The 19,630-nt window shown below is 42.6% G+C and overlaps 1 protein-coding gene across 6 annotated transcripts in view; it reads right to left on the bottom strand.

Annotated features, from left to right (window-relative positions):
- The window catches only part of akap9 (A kinase (PRKA) anchor protein 9), a 145,138-nt gene that overhangs the window by 99,058 nt on the left and 26,450 nt on the right, over positions 1-19,630 (bottom strand). For 4 of the 6 annotated variants that reach the window (XM_029731978.1, XM_029731982.1, XM_029731980.1 and 1 more), the window contains exons 2-9: positions 16,440-16,715; positions 12,730-12,774; positions 12,088-12,147; positions 10,907-11,056; positions 10,127-10,282; positions 9,431-9,628; positions 6,093-9,149; positions 363-446 (exon numbers count right to left, since the gene is read on the bottom strand). In XM_029731978.1, coding sequence (XP_029587838.1) covers positions 363-446; positions 6,093-9,149; positions 9,431-9,628; positions 10,127-10,282; positions 10,907-11,056; positions 12,088-12,147; positions 12,730-12,774; positions 16,440-16,715 — 4,026 coding nt within the window. Of the gene's footprint in view, positions 1-362; positions 447-6,092; positions 9,150-9,430; positions 9,629-10,126; positions 10,283-10,906; positions 11,057-11,400; positions 12,062-12,087; positions 12,148-12,729; positions 12,775-16,439; positions 16,716-19,630 lie in introns of those variants that run through there. The other 2 variants (XM_029731981.1, XM_029731983.1) reach the window with 2 other exon arrangements.

Raw genomic sequence — 19,630 nt, 5'->3', positions numbered from 1 at the left:
GTTTAGTAGCCTAATGCACGTAGCTACGTAGAATGTGACACTGCAAATACTGCAAGGATGAATAACTGCATACTGCAACTTCCTAAACAGATTCATAGTTCTTACTTTGGTTATTTCACAGTAATTATTAGCAGTGTGGGCAGTATAACACCTGCTGACACAACAACCAAGCATTACTCATAATGATACAAATCGGGGACAAAAGGAAGGTTTGCCTTTCATCACAGTCTTACTACTGGGTGCCCATAGTTCTGTATGAAGTTTTTCCACTGGTTGATTGACCTTCCCAACCCACTGTACTAAGACAGCGACTCAGGCCGGAGCAAAAAGCACAGGCAGATTTGAGCTCAGGTGACATTTACATGCTCTGTGGTTTCGCTGTCCCTGTCCTCCTCTTGCTTCGCTACAGGGTCCACCCAACACTCCATCCCATCTACGCTCTTCCCCTGAAAAGAGAAAAAACCAGCCATTGTAACAGAAGAGATTAAAAGTTAATAAAAACACAATGTTGATGAGGTCTGGCGACAACAGTACAGTACGTATGGCATAAAACACAATGAAACACTTACTGAGAAGGCCACACTGTAAAGACTAAGACAACTTCGGAAGCATTTCATTAATTAGCAATTTATTAATAGCAATGAATGCTTACGTCACTTATATGGAGGTGTACTTCACTTGCACATAGCATTGATACTAAGAACAAGATGCAAGAGCACCATTTTCTTGTTTTTGATATAAGCATTTATAAATGTGGGTCTTTTTATAAACTACGGCACCAGTGAGGATTTCCTACGCTGGACAAGTTGTCACAGATATTAATAAGTCATTGATGATAATATGCAAATTTTTTCAAATGTAATTACATTAAGGAGGAAACATACCATAGCTTAGCTATATTCAATAAAATGTATGAGTTGATTTAAAATGTATGTTTAACCCTTTCTCATGGTTGGTGTCTTGACGGATTTGTCCAAAATAGTGTGACATAAAACATTTTTCTGTCAATGCATTTATGGCAGTTTAAATTGTCGTTATCATATATTAAGCATATATGATATATATATATATATATATGATATATATTATTATATCATATATTAAGCAGGTAGCCTAGTGGTTAGCGTGTTGAACTAGTAACCGAAAGGTTGCAAGATCGAATCCGCGAGCTGACAAGGTAAAAGTCCTTGTAATTATTGTAGCCAATTTATAAGATCTTCTGATCCCTTATAATTACCCATGATTTTCTTTTTGATCGTTTCTGTAAGCGATGTGGCCCCTTTTGTATGTTTCCCGCCGCTTCAATTGACGGGTGTTGCGCTACTCTGTTGAGGTAAAACCATGTGTGGTTATTATGAGGACAACAACATCTAATGCTGGCTTCAACTTGGCTTTCCATGAAAACTGTTCCATTACAAAATGAACCTGGTTTTTGGTTGCTTTCTCAGTATGAAAACAGCGATGGTAAGATTAACGCTGCCGCTCTTCATGGCTTTATTAAAGTATGTGTGCCTGCGTTGGCCACATAGGCAACAGCAGTGGTGTGTATTCATGGAGCCAAAGGGAAGCCAGGCTTTCCCAAAAATGTAAAAATAAATTAAATAATAATCTTTCGTCCCGCTGTGGTTCATAAATTTCCTTAAATTCGCAAGAGCATCCGAGCAAGCGAAACATTTGGCCCCTCTTGATGAAAATAAATAAAATGATAGCCAATCAGCATTCAGCAAAACTGAGTGAGCTCAACTGTGAATGATCCTGGCGCACCAAAGAAAAGTGTTAAGTTTGGATTTGGCTTCAGACCAATCACATCACCCTAAAAGCAAAATGTCATTTAGAGAAAAAAAACTTGAATTGTTGCATCTCATTGTGTTGTTGTCCTCAGGTGGCTAGCTAGCTAAAATCATCCCTTTCCTAAATTAGTCTTGGATGGAGATTGGTATTTGGAATTGTGATTTTACTTCATTCTCTGTACTGGCCAATGATTATAAGGGCAATTCTGATCCAACCATAAATTCAAACATTGTGCCCCTGACTCGAAAGGATGGAAGTTCAACATGTAGCTAGATGTAGTAGGCTAATGTTAACTAGCTGGCCTGGCATTTTAGCCAGGTAGCCTAGGACAACAACTAAAAGCGTGTACTGTACCATGACAGAGTCATAGACCGTTTAGGCAACATGAAAGTGGAGGATGGATTGGCATTTCTCTACAAGTAGGGTGAGTCAACATGTTTTTTATATTTGCGTGCATGCACACAAATCAGTACCATGGACAGCCACATCACTTTTAGCTTACGTTAATTTGACTAAATAGTTTTTGGCATCTTTTAGTTGTGACTCTATTAGCCTGTTGGGGATAGGGGGCAGTATTTGCACGGCCGGATAAAAAAACAGACCCGATTTAATCTGGTTACTATTCCTGCCCAGTAACTAGAATATGCATATAATTGTTTGATTTGGATAGAAAACACCCTAAAGTTTCTAAAACTGTTTGAATGGTGTCTGTGAGTATAACAGAACTCATTTGGCAGGCCAAAACCTGAGAAGAATCCAAACAGGAAGCACTCTCTCTGACTATATCTTAGCCTTCTTGATCATCTCTAACCAAAACAGGGGATCTCTGGCATAACGTGACATTTTCTAACGCTCCCATAGGCTCTCAGAAGGCGCCAGAACGATGAATGGTGGCTTTGCAGGCCATGGCTGAAAAACATTAGCGCATTTAGTAAGTGGTCGATCTGAGGACAATGAGACTGGAGGCGCGTGCACGAGCCGACACCATGTTTGCTTTCTCTCTCTTTGAACGAAAACAACGACTCCCGGTCGGAATATTATCGCTTTTTTCCGAGAAAAAATAGCATAAAAATGGATTTTAAACAGCGTTTGACATGCTTCGAAGTACGGTAATGGAATATTTTGAATTTCTTTGTCACGAAACGCGTCTTCTTTACCCTTCAGATAGTGTCTTGAACGCACGAACAAAACACCGCTATTTGGATATAACTATGGATTATTTGGAACCAAACCAACATTTGTTATTGAAGTAGAAGTCCTGGGAAAGGTAATCAAACTTTTCTAATAGTAAATCGGAGTTTGGTGAGTACCACACTTGGTGGGTGTCAAAATAGCTAGCCTGTGATGGCCGGGCTATCTACTCAGAATATTGCAAAATGTGCTTTCACCGAAAAGCTATTTTAAAATCGGACATAGCGAGTGCATAAAGGAGTTCTGTATCTATAATTCTTAAAATAATTGTTATGTTTTTTGTGAACGTTTATCGTGAGTAATTTAGTAAATTCACCAGAAGTGTTCGGTGGGAATGCTAGTCACATGCTAGTCACATGCTAATGTAAAAAGCTGTTTTTTTATATAAATATGAACTTGATTGAACAAAACATGCATGTATTGTATAACATAATGTCCTAGGATTGTCATCTGATGAAGATCATCAAAGGTTAGTGCTGCATTTAGCTGTGGTTTGGGTTTATGTGAAAAATGGGTGTCTGATTATTTCTGGCTGGGTACTCTGCTGACATAATCTAATGTTTTGCTTTCGTTGTAAAGCCTTTTTGAAATCGGACAGTGTGGTTAGATTAACGAGAGTCTTGTCTTTAAAATGGTGTAAAATAGTCATATGTTTGAGAAATTTAAGTAATAGCATTTCTAAGGTATTTGAATATCGCGCCACGGGATTACACTGGCTGTTGAGTAGGTGGGACGCAAGCGTCCCACTGGCCCAGAGAGGTTAGACTAAGCAAAGGTGATAAGATAATGTTGAAATGTTGAAATTCTGCTGCAATAGTGGAGGCAGCGCCTGTTTTCTTTGCAACTTGTGATAACTCTGATTCCAAATCAAGGATCATCAACTAGACTCAGCCGCTGGCCGATTTTTCCTTGAGTGGCTGGTCGGGGGGCCGGAACATAATTACAAAACAATGTGTAAATGCCAAATTGACCATAAGAAGCCAAACAAATATAATGTTTGACTAAAAGATAATCATTTCAAACATTGCTAACATTTGCATTCGATCACGTTTCTCTTTATTATGTGTGGGAATACTGGGAACAGATTTCTTAAATTAAAATCAATTGGATTTCCTGGTGTTTTTAGTATATTATGGCCAACAATAAACATTTTAAATATGTTGTTTTTTTTGTTCAGAAAACTTGGGGGGCCAAATAAAACAACCCCGCGGGCTGGCAGTTGGGGAATCCTGTTCTAAATCAGTAGTTGTGTAGTAGTCTGAAAATGTCAGACAGATGTTGCTCTCCGGTTTTGTAATGAAACAAAACGGTGTGGTTCGAATTTATTCTCCCACTGTCTTCTTATTGTCTCAGCCTTAGGCCTATATATCACAGTGTCAAGGCATATGAACTAACATTTTATAGAGCAAACAACGCAATGCATGCATCTAATTTATTTAGTAAGACAAGTCTGTATTATTCTCACATATTTAACAATGTAATAATAATAATAATAATAATAATAATAATAATAATAATAGGAATATCAATGCATTATTCTTAGTGTTAATGCCCTACTTTTTTTTTGCATGCTATTTTTTGGGGGGAGGGTATTTATATAAATTATACAATTGTATAACATTGACATTCCCTGATAAACACAATTAAGTGCTTGAAAAAGTCCCTGAAAGTCCTTGAATTTGACTTGCCAATGTCTGTATGAACCCTGCTTGAAGGACGTACAGTCCTAGGCCTATGTTGGTGTATAGGTGGAGTTACGGGCTAATTTGCATATATTCCTCTAAATACAATGCAGAACTAAAAACAAAACATTTTTGTCTCAAATAATTGTGAAATGTTGATCCCAATGACACACATTGGCCCCCTTATTATAGAAAGACCCATGTAATCTATTAAGGGGTCCTTCCCAGTAAGTGAAAGTGAACATACTGTGGTGCACTAATGCGAGATGAGAGCAAAATTCTATCATCCTTGACATTGCTCTACTGAGGTGAAGCCTTGGACATATATCTATTTTGATTTGTTTAACACTTTTTTGGTTACCACATGATTCCATATGTGTTATTTCATAGTTATGATGTCTTCACTACTATTCTACAATGTAAAAAAAAAGTAAAAATAAAGAAAAACCCTTGAATGAGTAGGTGTGTCCAAACTTTTGACTGGTACTGGCAATGACACAAAATGGCTTCTCACCTTCGAGCACTTACTCCCTGCAGAACGGAAAGAAACTATACTGTATACGTTTCTCTACATAAAAGCAAAGACGTTCCTTAGCTAGAAAAGGATATTCATGAGAGATAACGACATACGTCTTTTCATGGCTCATTTTAGCTTTGAAGATAAGAGCCTAGTCAATGAAGGCTGATTATAATTCTTATATAACAGCTTGAGTAAAGCTTAATGGTGATTTAAACTTAATTTAAATACTCTGTGTGTTCATGTAACAGTCTCTCCTACAGTCTTCAGAATCTCTGTGCATTGATCCAATTGATGCCTCCCATTCAGTCTCTCCTGCTTTAAAATGAGTGGTATGTGTGGCCTGACAATCAAAGACAAAATATTGAATATTTTTACCTAAGGATGTACTTCTGTTATTCACTGCCTATGAGAGCCTGCCTCTGTTGGGCACTTTGTAATCAAGCCCATCAGTCATTACAGATTTTTTATTTTTTTTTAAACTGTTCAGTGCTAGAACAGGCAAACCTCACCTCAGCCAGGTTTTTAAACAAGCCTTCGATTCAGTCTATGTAGTGTATGAATACAAATACCATTCACCTGCATCGAGTAATGATCAACAGTTGTAAGATTTAACAAGGGAGTAATGATACATCGTTACGTAGTACTGGTTGTGATCATGATCAATTGTTTACTGGTTATTTCAACAATAGTCAATTTATGCATTAACACAAGACCAAAATGAAAATACTCTATTAAACATTTTAACAGCTCAATCAGAAAGATAATTTCATCAGACTTATGAAAATGCAGGGATTGAGAGAGCGAGAGAGTGAAAGAGGAAAAAATAAAAGGCATGGCAATTATCGTTTCCATAGCGGGGGCTATTCCAGCTAAGAGGACTGCAGCAGCAGCTGTGTGTGAATCCCTACCTGCTTCCCAACGCAGTCTCTCTCTCCGTCACCGTGGTACCCGTCTGTGGAGTCATCCTTCCCGGTCCTCTGCTGCGAGATCGATGGAACCTGGCTCTCCATCCGAGCGCGTGCCTCCCACTCTGCTGCAGCAGTAGCACCTCCAGCTTTGTTTCTCTCCGCCACCTCCTCCTTCTCCCGCTTCTCTTTTGTCTGGGCAGAGCTCTGGCGCTTCTTCTTTCCTCGCCGCTGCTGTGTCTTGCGCCTGTGTGACCCAGAGGCTGAAGGCTCCAAAGCGGAGCTAAGCTCAACAGGTCCCTCCCCAACAGTTGAGACCTGAGATGGGGCTGCAGATGGAGTTAGCGTTTGGCTCTGGTGCCAAGCCTCCGGAGTGTGTCGGAGGCGGTCTCGCTCTATTTCGGCGGCCTGTAAGGAGGAGGGGAGAACCACTACCTCCCCTTGGAGAGATTCGATTTGGTGGTGATGATCCTCGATGGAGCAAGCTGGAGCTGCAGACTGGACAGGCTGCCCTCTCTGTTGGAGCTTCGCTTGGCTCTGAGCAGCTCTCCCTCCCTCCTCTCTCTGCCCCTGCAGTTCTCTCTCTCCCTTTCTCTCCTTCAGAGTCTCCCGCTCTCTTTCGAGCTCTTCCTCCAGGTTTTCATTTTGGGCGATTACCTTCTTGTTTTCTCTCCTGACCTGACTCAGCTCTCCTTCCAGCTCATCCAATTCCCCTTCTGTAACAGTCAGCTGCTCGGTAACTTGAGACAGCCTCATAGCCAGTTCCTCCTTCTCTGCCAGAGCTACCTTCAGCTTCTCCATCAGCTCAGTAGTGTATTTTTCTATCGAAGCACCGCCGTTGTCTTTGGACTTGTCCTCCATTTTGTTAGTATCCTTGTTCTCCCTCAGCTCCTGAATCTGCGACTGGAGGCTAGCGAGTTTAGACTCATACACAAGTGTCTCCTTGAGAATCCTCTCCTCCAATTGCGCCTTTACCTCAACAAGGCACATGTACTCCTCCTTGAGCTCCTGATAGTTCACCTCGAAGTTCTTTTCTGCAAAAGAGAATGTATTCCTCTGCTTTTCAATCTCCTCTTGCAACTCCACTACTTGTTGCTGCTTTTGTTCATTTTCTGTCATGAAGGATTGGATTTTTTCCATCTTGGACTCCACTTCCTCTTTCATGGCGTTGTTGGTTTCCATCAAAATCCTCTTTTCAGATTCCTGCTTCCTCCATTTGTTGTCCCAGCTCTTTTCTTGCTCTTTGGACTGGTTTTCTAGCAGCTCATTCTTTTTCAGCAGCATTTGGATTTCCCTCTCCATTCTGACCCTTTCTTCTCCACCCTTTCTCAATTCCTCAACCTCCACTTGAAGTTCCTTGAGTTGCACCACCAGCTCTTCAGCTTTCGAGCTGTGCAGTGCCATCTTCAAGTCATCTTTCAGTGCAAAGATTTGGTGTAACAGCTCATCCCGCTCGTCCTTGTACGCGTTCCGCAGCTCCTCCAGAGCTCGGCCGTGCCGGATGGACGCCTCGTTAAGGAGGTTCTCGGCGTTGAGCTGGCTCTCCCTACGGAGGTCCTCCCGAAGGAGAATGAGCTCCTCCTCGTGGCTGAAGAGGAGCTGTGTCCTCAGCCTCTCCAGTTCTGCCTCCTGTGACTCAGCCATGCGGTCCAGCACTGCATCCTTCTCCCGCTCCATCATCTCCAGTTTGATCTTGTAGTTGGTTGTCTCTGACTCGTGCTTGGCCTCGATCTCTACTGCCGACTCCGCAGCGGTGGCTAGCTGGGCCTTCAGGTCATCGATGGTTTCCTGTAGGCGTTGCAGCTCGCCCTGAAGACTCTCACGGACAGCGATGTTCTGGGAGGCCTGCTCCACTTTGGCCCGGGCTGAGCGGAGGTCATGGAGGTGGTCAACCACCTGACCCTGGAGGTTGAGCTTCTCCTGTGCCACTTGGGACAGCTCCTGTCTTGCCTTCTCACGGAGCACCTGGGCCTCTTGGAGCCTCTGCTGAAGCACTACGATCTTGCCCTTGAGCTCGATCACCACCTCTGGACTAGGTCGGGTCACAGATTGCTGGGCTTTTAGAAGCTCTAGCTCCTTGCGATGCTGCGCCGTGACCCGCTCCAGGGCAGCAGAGTGCTGCAAGTGAAGCTCCTGCTTCATCTGGACTATCTGCTCACCGTACATCTCGTCTAGCTCCGTCCTGAGATGATCCAGCCTGCGGGCTGAGTCCTCCTCCATCCTCTGGAGGGTGTCACACTCTGACAGGCTGCCCTGGTGGCATCGCTTCTGGAGGTCTTCCACAGTACCCATCAGCTGCTGGATCTCGCTGGAGGACATCCGCTCCTTCTGCCTGGAGGCAGAGAGTTCGCCCCTGCAGGACTCCAGCTCAACCCTACAGCTCTCAAGCTCACCCTTACTGCTCTCTAGCTCAACCCTACAACTAACCAACTCACCCTTACTGCTCTCCAGCTCAAACCTAAAGCTATCCAGCTCACCCTTACTGCTCTCCAGCTCAATCCTACAGCTATACAACTCACCCTTACTGCCCTCCAGCTCAACCCTACAGCTATTTAACTGACCTGTAGTGTTCTCTAAGTCAATCTTACAGTTATCCAACTCACTCTTACAGCTCTCCAGCTCTTGGGCCTTTGCGGTAATTTGCTGGTTGAGGTCGTTTAAGCATTTCTCAGAGGCCGTCAACTCATCCTTTAGCAGGTGGAGGGAGGAGTCATATTCTGACATGACTCTCTCTTGCTCAACAATCAGCAGTTCTTTCTCATTCAACTTTTGTGCAAAAGTCTCCTCAGTCATTCTTCCCACCTGTGCAAGCTCCACCTTGAGCATGGTCAGTGTATGCTCATGTTCTGTTATTATTGCAGTTTGCTCCGAAATCAGCAGGTCTTTTTCATTTACCCTTTGGGCAAGTGACTCCTCTGCCCCTCTGCCCACATGTGTGAGCTCTTTTCTAAGTTGCATTAGGGAACGCTCATGCTCTGCCATAATTCTCTCCTGTTTAGCAATCAACAGGTCTTTCTCATTTAACCTTTGTGCAAATGACTCTTCTGTTCTTCTTTCCACCTATGAGGAAAAGTAAGTATTAGACATAAATGTAAAATGTCAAAAATATAATTATAGACTCATTTAAACAGCTGAAATAATTATTCTACAAACAGCCATTAAACTAAATTGTGTTTTTGTAAGGTAATAATACTAGGAAATCTAAATCAGATTTCAAAACACACCTGGTAATCAACCACCTATAAAACAGATGCATTAAATAGATCAATACATTTCATACAAGCAGACGTTTTCACATGAATGACAGGCACTGACTACCACCAACTAGGTAGCCGCCTCACCATCTCAGCCTCCTTAAACCGGTGCTGGAGCTGGCTGATCTGCAGCAGCTGCTCCTCGCTCATCTCATGGTGCCCTCTGACCTGGCCGTCCATCTCCTCCAGCTGCTGCTGGTATTGGACAAGCTGCTGCTTGGCCTGCAGGAGGTCCTGCGCTGTGCTGCTGTGGCTGGTGTTCCTCAGTGTCTCACCTGCCTGCAGCTGTCAATCAAACCAGAGGGCGTTCATGTTCCCGTGGAAATGACAGAAAACATCACCACCACATTTGTTATATAATTATTAGGACGGTAATAAAATATATTAAAATGTTGATAGAGCAGGGAAAAGCTTCCGAGACAATAAGATGATATAGGAAAGATAAGATATAATTGGACTGGTACAGGTAAGTCTAACCTAGGGTTGGAAAATTCCCTGCAACTTTCCCAAAATTCCCAGGCTTTCCAGAAATTCCAGATGGAGGATACCCAGATTTCCTGCTTTTTCACACCTGTTTATGGGAATCTTCCAACCAGGTTCTCTGGAAAACCTGGGAATTATGGGAAAGTTACAACTCTTTTTTGTATTTTCTATTCTAGTCTAACCCTACGCTTGTTATGGGTTTCTACCTCACCTACCTAATGTATTTTCTTACTATGTTATAGACTAGGGTGGGATAATATGTTATAGGGTAGTGTTATAGCCTAGGCAAGAATGTCTTACCTGCTGGAACTGAATGTGCAGTTTCTGGCTCTGCTCAGTCATCTCCAGGAACTCCCTCATGACCTCATCCTTCTCTTTGCGAGACTGCTGCAGATTGGCTGTGAGTTGTGTGATGATGCCGTCTCGCTGCTTCAAGGCAGCCTCGAAGTCCTGCAGCTGGAGGATCAAAAAGAGTACATTGTGTATACCTTGCATAATCAACGTCAGTGATTCACAAGTCACACTTTACTATGAGAAAGAAAATAGTACACTGGCTTGACTTTGACAAAGACAAAGTGTGGTCTCAACAATGGAAGCAGCTAGTTTGGGATATTTGAGGGTAAACGAGTATGGGTGGTAATACGATCACAGATCCATGTTTTTAAACCAAACAAGAAAAGTGATGTATTCCATTGAAAAGGGAAATACCAACAATAGTTTATATGCACGTTACATGTGTGATATATTTCACTTGATATTTACAGAGTGCGGGCTGAGTCCTCATATATTTGAGTAGTATTCTGAATATCAGAACATAAGAGAGCTCTCATATTGCTAATAACTCCGCTACCCTAACCATTTCTAAGCTGCATCCTCAACCAAAGGTCAGCCCAGCAGCGTGGGCTAAGCAAGACCAACCCCTTATGCAATCTGGTTGATGAATTAGACTCAAACATGTTTTATGTTATATGAACATTTGCAGTTGACAGGGGAAGCAGGTTATTTACTTTTTTCTTTAACTACCAATTTGAATTCCTTCATACATACACATAGAGCGCGCATGCACACGCAGCACATTACCTGTTGCACCCCCTCTGTGCCGAAGGCCGCTCTAAACTCCTCCAGCTCTCGGCTCAGCTCCTCCACCACCAGAGTCTTGGCAGCCAGCTCTTCCTCCATGACCTGTACCCTTCCGCCCCTCGTCTCCTGCTGCACAGGGTCCACTTCCTCCTGTCGTGGGGGGGACCATGGCTAGATGAGAAATAATCTAACATCCAAAATTGCCACAGAACAGAGGGAGGAAATGGTACCTGTAGCTTGCTTAGCAATAAATTAGCATCCAAGACTGCCACAGAACTGAGGGCGAAATGGTAGCTAGCTTAGCAAATAGCTAATCTCAAAAACCACCACTGATGCAATTAGTTAGCATCCAAGGCCACCACAGAACTGAGGGGAATGATATAAATTAACTAGTCAACATCCAAAACTGCCAAAGAACTGGCAGCCATTAAAGAGCACAGTGCTGGCAATGGTTCCCTCTCTTTCACTTTAGCTCTGTATTTCACTACTCTTACCTTATGTCACGCTCTTCTCTTTTTCTTTCTACCTCGTTCTATCTTCTTTTCCTTCTCAGAATGGTTTTAACTTCTTTACTCTCAAACAAAATCACACACAGTCAATCACTTAATTTGCTGTTTTTCTCAGCCTCTATCCCCTCTTTCTCGCCATCCCTCGCTCTTCCTACCTGCAAATGGCAAGATTACATGTGTGATTTAGCAAATGAGCAGCTCTTGTATAATTGTCCAGCGCCCCCTTCTCTAGCCACTTCACCACTCCCTCCCCAACCCCTCTTTTTCTACTTCTCTTCTTCCCTGTTTTCCTCTTTCTCTTCTGACTTTCAGAGTAATTTACACCACTGAAATGTCAAGTTCCCTGCTCCCCATCCCTGCTGTTAAACTGGGGAGTGGAAGTTAAAGGATGACAGCAGCAGCCCGCCGACAATGCTGTTGTTGCTGCTGCTCTGCAGTCCTTCGCCTTCAAATTAAAACCACTTCACAAGCTGAGGATCCCAGAAGCAGAGAATAAAAAGGGACTTGGTTAGTGAGTTAGTCTGAGGAAAATCTCAGGGTTAGGTGGTCAGAATGTAGTGCAGAGACAGAGAAAACATGTTACATTAAAAAAAGAGTGCAGTCAGTGCAGAGGTGAGTCGGCTTGTTAACAAAAAACAGTTGCTTGTTGTCAATTCAATTGTCGTACTGTACCCAGATAAACTCCTTGGAAGTCTCCATTGGGATCTTGGTCATCTCAAGGCAGCCATTCACCTATAAATTCACAATACTGTTTGGTAAAGCAGGAGGATTTCTTGGTTCAGCTTCCCATTGTTCACTCATGTACAGAGCACAGAGTGAAGGATGTAATTAAAAGTGGTATTTTGGTTCCGTCGTACATGTCAGGCTTAATGTAATGACTGCCGCCTTCTTCAAACCATTAAACTCGGTGTTACAGGCAGAGCTTTTAATGGCGGCCCTGTAGAAGAAGGGGAGGTGAGAGGTGCGGCATGACTACTTTGACTTGTCAAGTTCAGATAAATGCCAGACGGAGACTTGGAGATCTGAGTGCCTGGCAACAAGCTTGCCGAGACACGTGGTCTGTTCCAAGAGGAAACCTGGGATAAGGCAGGACCTAAGCCCCGAACCGTAACACTAATCCTCAATAGCAGAGGCCCTTAGTAACAGATCTAGGATCAGCTTACCCTTTGTCAAATCTGAACCAAATACTTTTAAGGTGAGGAAACAAACAAGACATTTTGCAATTTGGGTGAACTATCCCTACAAGTACAGTATATTAACACCAATAAAAAGAGTGTTCTCTGTTTGTTGTAAACTATGACGAAATTAACTCACCTCGGAGGAGTAGTCTTCGGCTGTGGTGGACACTTCACTATCTGGCTGCCATAGGAAACAACAGGAGGATTCATCAGACCCTGCATGGGGAGGACTCACCATAATAGGCCCACCGTGTGTCACCAGAACAAGTGGCCCACACAAACACAGCCCCACCAGCGGAGCAGAGTGGATTGCATTACAATACAACAAGCAGAAGGAAAAACAAAACTTCAAAGTGCATTAAAACTGAAGGACCATAACTACATGAGTAAGCAGTTTTAGCTAAAACAAGCCTATCCTAGGTCAACATTGTGTGTACAGTTAGCATTGTGCTTGACAGTCCCATTACTTCAAGAGTGAAAGTACAGTGAGAGAGGGACATTCTGGGGGAGCAGTTCATGATATGACAAGCCTACTGTCCTCTCATTTCCATTTTGTCTTTGTGTGGCAAGTTCTGGTCAGTTTCTGGAGAAGAATAAGTCAATGGCAATGTCAAATGCGGTCTGCCCCTTTGACCTACATCCAATGGGGCATTTTGGAAGCATGCTGTGCCACATTCAATTACGGGGCACAAACCTACTTTTATAAGACGGCTCCTTTCTCAATGGAATAATGGCAGATCATTAGAGCCTATTCTAAAAAGGGGCTAATTTCACTTTAACAAGATTAAAAGTTAGAACACTATGGGGCAAGACGAGCAGAAATGAAATGAGAGGTTTTATTGTCCGAGTTTAATGGCACATTAGGCCAATAGTTCCTTTTCATTGAGGATCGAGAATGGCTTTGGTATCGGCAACAGTCTAGCCTATATTGCTTGGACTGCTTTTTGATTCTGGTGATTCTAGGGAAGGTAGAATAGGAAACGGCATTGGATGTAGCCTAGTAGCAACATTAGATGTGATTCTTAAAGAGAAGTATCACATTTTTGACGTTTCATGCTTGCAACTTTCCACAAAAAAAAATAACATGTCCAGGATCCTGTGGGGGATTGGAATAACATTTATCTAGGGTAGGCCTATCACTTGACATTTATGAAAATCGGAAACGTGAATATGAATTTCGAAAGATCGCCAAGCTGCTTATCGTGGATTTGACTGTATCAGGACGTCAAAACATCAGATAATCAGCCTCTATTATACCACTTGTGTCAGATGGGAAATGCAGTTCATCTGTTTAAGATATGCGCAGGTGAGAGACAATACAACAGGTTAGCGCTAACACAGATCTCTGTGAAGCCATCTGCCTATACAAGTGCTTTGGAGGGGAACACTTTGAAGCTGGTGTTTCCACAGCAACCCCTCACTGCAAGGGAAGTTGCATGGCTACTTGGAACGTCTCCCTGTTAAATCAAATGATGCGCCCTGGGCCAATTACACCCTTTATCTTGGGTATGAAAACACATTGAGAAGAAACAGACAAAAAATTAAAAGGTGTCAATTAAATGTTTGAACCGTTTATCAGTCTCATTATTACAAATACGGATTCAGATGAGTCCGAATTCAACGGCATGAGTCCAAACTCAGGAGCGCCTTGGACCTATGAACATTTTATCATTAAATGACAGAAGTGGAAATTCGTGACATAAACAGTTCGGCGCGGTGCTGTTCAAAATGTCTGCATGCCTACAGAAATACAGTAGTCACGATTGAAAAAGTGCTGAGCTATACCTCAAGAATACCGACCACCAAAAGAAAAGACAGGCAGCAGCCACTATTCATCACCTCCGGGTCTGTTTTGTGCTGCAAGGCCACGAGGCTCTTCAACACTACAATGAGGCGGCTCAACCTGTTTAAAGGCAAATGTATGTTGCCATGGCAACCCATCATTTCCCAGTCACATTCGGGCGACAAGGGGGGGGGGGGAAATGTGGTGTGGTTTTTCAACAACAGAGGGAATGAAAACTATTAATGCTGTTCGTGACACAAGTACTACAAAAGAACAGAAGGGAGGGAGGAAAGAGAGGAGTTTGCATTGTTTGGCGTAGGTGGAGTGCGGAATTGGGGGTGGCATGGTGCATGCACTTTGTTCGAGACTAGCGAATACGCTCAAGGTTGTGAGGGGCTTCCCGATTGTCTGTGAAACGCATAAAATATTTCACATTGACGACGTAACGGCGAGCCGAGTTATATTAATAACGACAGACTAAGGCGATCATTTGAAAGAGGGAGAAATTCATTGAGCGAGCTTGCAATGAAGCTTTAAAAACAAATGTCTATAGAGCTGGGAAAAGCAGCCTGAACAATTATTTTGCTCATTATCTAACCAAAGTTGAAGAAAGAAAAAAACACACTAAACAATACTTTAACCCAGCACAATAACAATATTCACAAAAATAAAGAAATACAGTTTGCCCGCTGTAACTTCAATTTCAGCTAAAAAGGTGTTGTGATTCAGCAAATCAAGAGCTAACAAGGACACTGCTCCACTGTAATATTGAACCTTTGAAAATTGGCACTCACAAAAGTAGCTGATGGCAACTGCATAGGTTACTTCAGGGGACTGTTGTGTGATATCTGCTCAAATGGATTCAGACAATGTCTTTGATGTAACAAAATGTAAATCGCTTATCAGGGTCTACGGCATTGAATATGTCATGTTTGGACCACTACATTTAGCATTTTTTATTTATCTACTGTAGTATTCTATTTAACATTGACATTTTAGTAATTCAGAAGACACTATTGTGATGACCCTCCCACTCTGTCTGCTGTATTCTCTCTCCCTTTGCTCGTTTCCTTATTAGGATTCAGGTGGGCGGAGTTGGGAGGGTCGTCAGCTACATGGGAAACACCTGGGCCCGGGTGTGTCCCAGGATAATTAGACCTCTTCCACATTCATTGAAGAGACTCTCTCCATGCAGACACCTTTATTGTTTTTTTTTACATTTTAGTAATTTAGCAGACACTCTATTGTGATGACCCTCCCACTCTGTCTGCTGTATTCTCTCTCTTTGCGCTTGTTGTTGTGGCCTTTTGGTTGTTTGCTTTGGCACCTTTCAACACCCTGCATTATCAAATGTATGCATGCAAAACACTCACTTACACTACTGATTACACATACCATTGTTAATTGTACTTAGTTTACTTTATTTAATAAATATATATTTTGATATTCCTTGTCCCCCTTTTGTTACGAACTTTGAGCCGGTTCGTGACACTATCCAGAGCGACTTACAGTAGTGAGTGTATACATTTTCATACTTTTTCAAGCCAAGCAACAAAAATGTGCACCTTAAAACTGTAGAAATGCTGTAGAAATAAAAGAGTACATTTAGTGTTAATTCATATTTGTGATTGAAGTTACCATGATCTTTTACTAGGTGATCAGTATGGGACAATACAGGAAGACACAGAAATATCGGCCAATACGGCTTACAATACTTCTCTACCATAGTATCAGCAAAAAAACGATCATAGTACTAACGTACATGATTCAACTAATCTAGGTCTTGAGCGGTTAATTAGCTCAATCAGTTCACCCTGTCTAGGATCAAGTAGAGAAATTCAGCACAGCAGACCAATATTTTAATAAACCGTAATTTCAGTACCAGTACCAGTTCTCATCCAAGTACCAGTTCTAATACCTTTACACACTACTGAACCAAGCCAGTTTCTTCTCTAGTCTATTCAACTCAGACTCTACGAATCAAGCAAGGCTGCACGCTAGGAGAAGCTCAATTCAAATGGGCAATCAATTGTTAGAGATGGTCCAGTGGTTTTTGGCCTTACCTCTATGGTGAACGTCTGGTCGTGTTTGACAGTCTCACCACAACGCAGGGTCCTGGCGAAGGTAAACTCTGTGGTAGGGGGGTCCGGTTCACCTCCTCCTCCTACCACCCCCCTACTCCCCGACACCTCCTCCCCTACCAACTGATCCAACTCCTGCTCGGCCTCCCCTCTCCCCGGTCCATCTCCACCTGGGTCGTCGTCTGTTTCTCTCCTCTTTTTCTTCTTTTGCTTCTTCCGTCTGTCTGCGTGAGCTTTCCTCTGCCGGTACTCAGCCAACTGGGGTCACACAGGGAGAACAGGGAAGAAGGACAGACAAAGAGGCAAGGCAGGGTCAGTGAGGTTAAATACAGAGATTACAGTGTGTCTGCGCTGTTTAAGAGGCAGTCCAACAAACTTAGCTAAATTCTAGGTTTAAGGCCAGATGCTATGCTACACTGAACACTGACTATATTACATTTATCACAACAAACTACGCTAAATGCTACACTTTACATTCCTTCAAAAAAGCAAGCGCAATCAACTTCAAATGATCTTTGATGATTAGTTCAATTAGCCTTTTCTGTAAGATTAGGCCGACCCAAGAATCAACTACTACTCAAATTCAATAATTGTCAGGGGGTAAAAATATGCAAAGCAGAATAATACCTACAGTAGTGCTACATAGCTTGGTAAACCTGGTGTGAAACATTGCGTGCGTCCCGGAGCTATCAACCTCCGATGCAAATGTGAATCCTTGCCGTACATAGGCCCCTAATAAACAAGTTTGCTTCCTGTTGTGGCTCACCCTGATCTTTTAAATACACACTAAAAAGGACACAATTTTTTACTTCCTAGACGTCAAACATCTAATGACTGAAAGGCATGGGTAATTGGGTGTATGGATGAGCCGCAGTTTTCACCCCCCGTAAAGCTTTTGCCGTTTTAAATTATCCTCCCTCTCCTAAATATTAGTGTGCAAAGTGATGTCTTTAGGAACAAAGGGAAGAAAAACTGTTTGGCTAGGCAAGGGGGAACACATCTGGATCTATGAAAGTCTCGAAAGATGGCCAAACGCTAATTGAGTGAATGGCGGTTTTGGGATTATCTAAATGATCCCCAGCTTACAATTGGTTTATTCATCCTACTCTGTAACTATTCCCCAGGTTGCTGTAAATTAGAATGTTTTCTCAGTCAACTTACCTGGTAAAATAAGGGTTAAATAAATTGTATTTAACCACATATTTCACACACCCACTACCAGTCAAAAGTTTGGACAGACCTACTCATTCAAGTTTATTTATTTTTTTGACGATTTTCTATATTGTAGAATATTAGTGAAGACATCAAAACTATGAAATAACACATCTGGAATCATGTAGTAACCAAACAAGTATTAAATCCAAATATATTTTATATTTGAGATTCTTCAAAGTAGCCACCCTTTTTGCCTTGATGACAGCTTTGCACACTCTTGGCCTTCTCTCAACCAGCTTCATGATATAGTCACCTGGTATGCATTTCAGTTAACAGGTGTGCCTTGCTAAAAGTTAATTTGTGGAAGTTCTTCCCTTCTTAATGCGTTTGAGCCAATCAGTTGTGTTGTGACAAGGCAGGGGTGGTATACAGAAGATGGTCTTTTACCAAATAGGGCTAAGTCCATATCAAAGAGAAACGACAGTCCATCATTACTTTAAGACATGAAGGTCAGTCCATCCAGAAAATTAAGACATTTCTTCAAATGCAATCTCAAAAACCATCAAGCGCTATGATGAATCTGGCTCTCATGAGGACGACCACAGGGAAGGAAAACTTAAGAGTTCTCTCTGCTGTAGAGGATAAGTTCATTAGAGTTACCAGCCTCAGAAATTGCAGCCCAAATAAATGCTTCAGAACTCAAGTAACAGACACATCTCAACATCAACTGTTCAGAGGAGACTGCGTGAATCAGGCCTTCATGGTAAAATTGCTGTAAAGAAACAACTACTAAAGGACACCAATAATAAGAAGAGACTTGCTTGGGCCAAGAAACACGAGCAATGGACATTAGACCAGTGGATATCTGTCCTTTGGTCTGATGAGTCCAAATTTGAGATTTCTGGTTCCAACAGCCGTGTCTTTGAGACGCAGAGTAGGTGAACGGATGATCTCTGCATGTGTGTTTCCCACCGTGAAGCATGAAGGTGGTGGTGTGATGGTGCTTTGCTTGTGACACTGTCTGTGATTTATCCCATCTGGCTTGCGCTTAGTGGGACTATCATTTGTTTTTCAACAGAACAATGACCCAAAACACACCTCCAGGCTGTGTAAGGTCTATTTGACCAAGAAGGAGAGTGACGGATTGCTGCATCAGATGACCTGGCCTCCACAATCATCCGACCTCAACTCAATTTGAGATGGTTTTGGATGAGTTGGACCACAGAGTGAAGCAAAATCAGCCAACAAGTGCTCAACATATGTGGGAACTCCTTCCAGACAGTTGGAAAAGCATTCCAGGTGAAGCTGGTTGAGAGAATGCCAAGAGTGTGCAAAGCTGTCATCAAGGCAAAGGATGGCTATTTTGAAGAATCTAAAATATATTCTGATTTGTTTAACACTTTTTGGGGTACTACATGATTCCATGTGTTATATTATGGTTTTGATGTCTTCACTATTTTAGAAAATAGTAAAAGTAAAATAAAAACCCTTGAATGAGTAGGTGTGTCCAAACTTTTGACTGGTACTAATGTGTGTGTGTGTGCGTACGTGCGTACGTATACACACTATCTCTAGACTAAAATCCAATTAATACTTGATCCAGAAATGTGGTTGGCGGCTCCATATGGAGGGTGTGTTGCAGTTGCGGAGCCTCTGGAGTCTAGAGGCACGCAAAGGCCAAATCGAGCTCCGTACCGCATCTCCATGTACCTCCCAAATTTTGGAACAATGCGGAGGGCTCTGTATAGCTCTGCATTGACATGATGTGTTGACGGTAGGTGGGGGCGGTACATCCTGCAGAAAGCACAAACTCACTTCCTTGACAACAGCTCTGCACCGCTCCGCAAAGTGCAAGAAGTATGAATGCCCTGACTTCTGCTGAGGCCATATCACATTAAATGCTGCCGTCGGAAAGACCATGCGCCCAGATGCATATAATCTCTCCAGATCTCCCGCCAATTTGTGCACATTCATTGTTTCATAACTTCATTGTGTGAATTGTTTGCATTTGATTGTGT

Source organism: Salmo trutta, chromosome 34, assembly GCF_901001165.1.
Source record: "Salmo trutta chromosome 34, fSalTru1.1, whole genome shotgun sequence".
Lineage (NCBI taxonomy): Eukaryota > Metazoa > Chordata > Actinopteri > Salmoniformes > Salmonidae > Salmo > Salmo trutta.
This window is presented reverse-complemented; position numbering and strand designations above follow the sequence as displayed.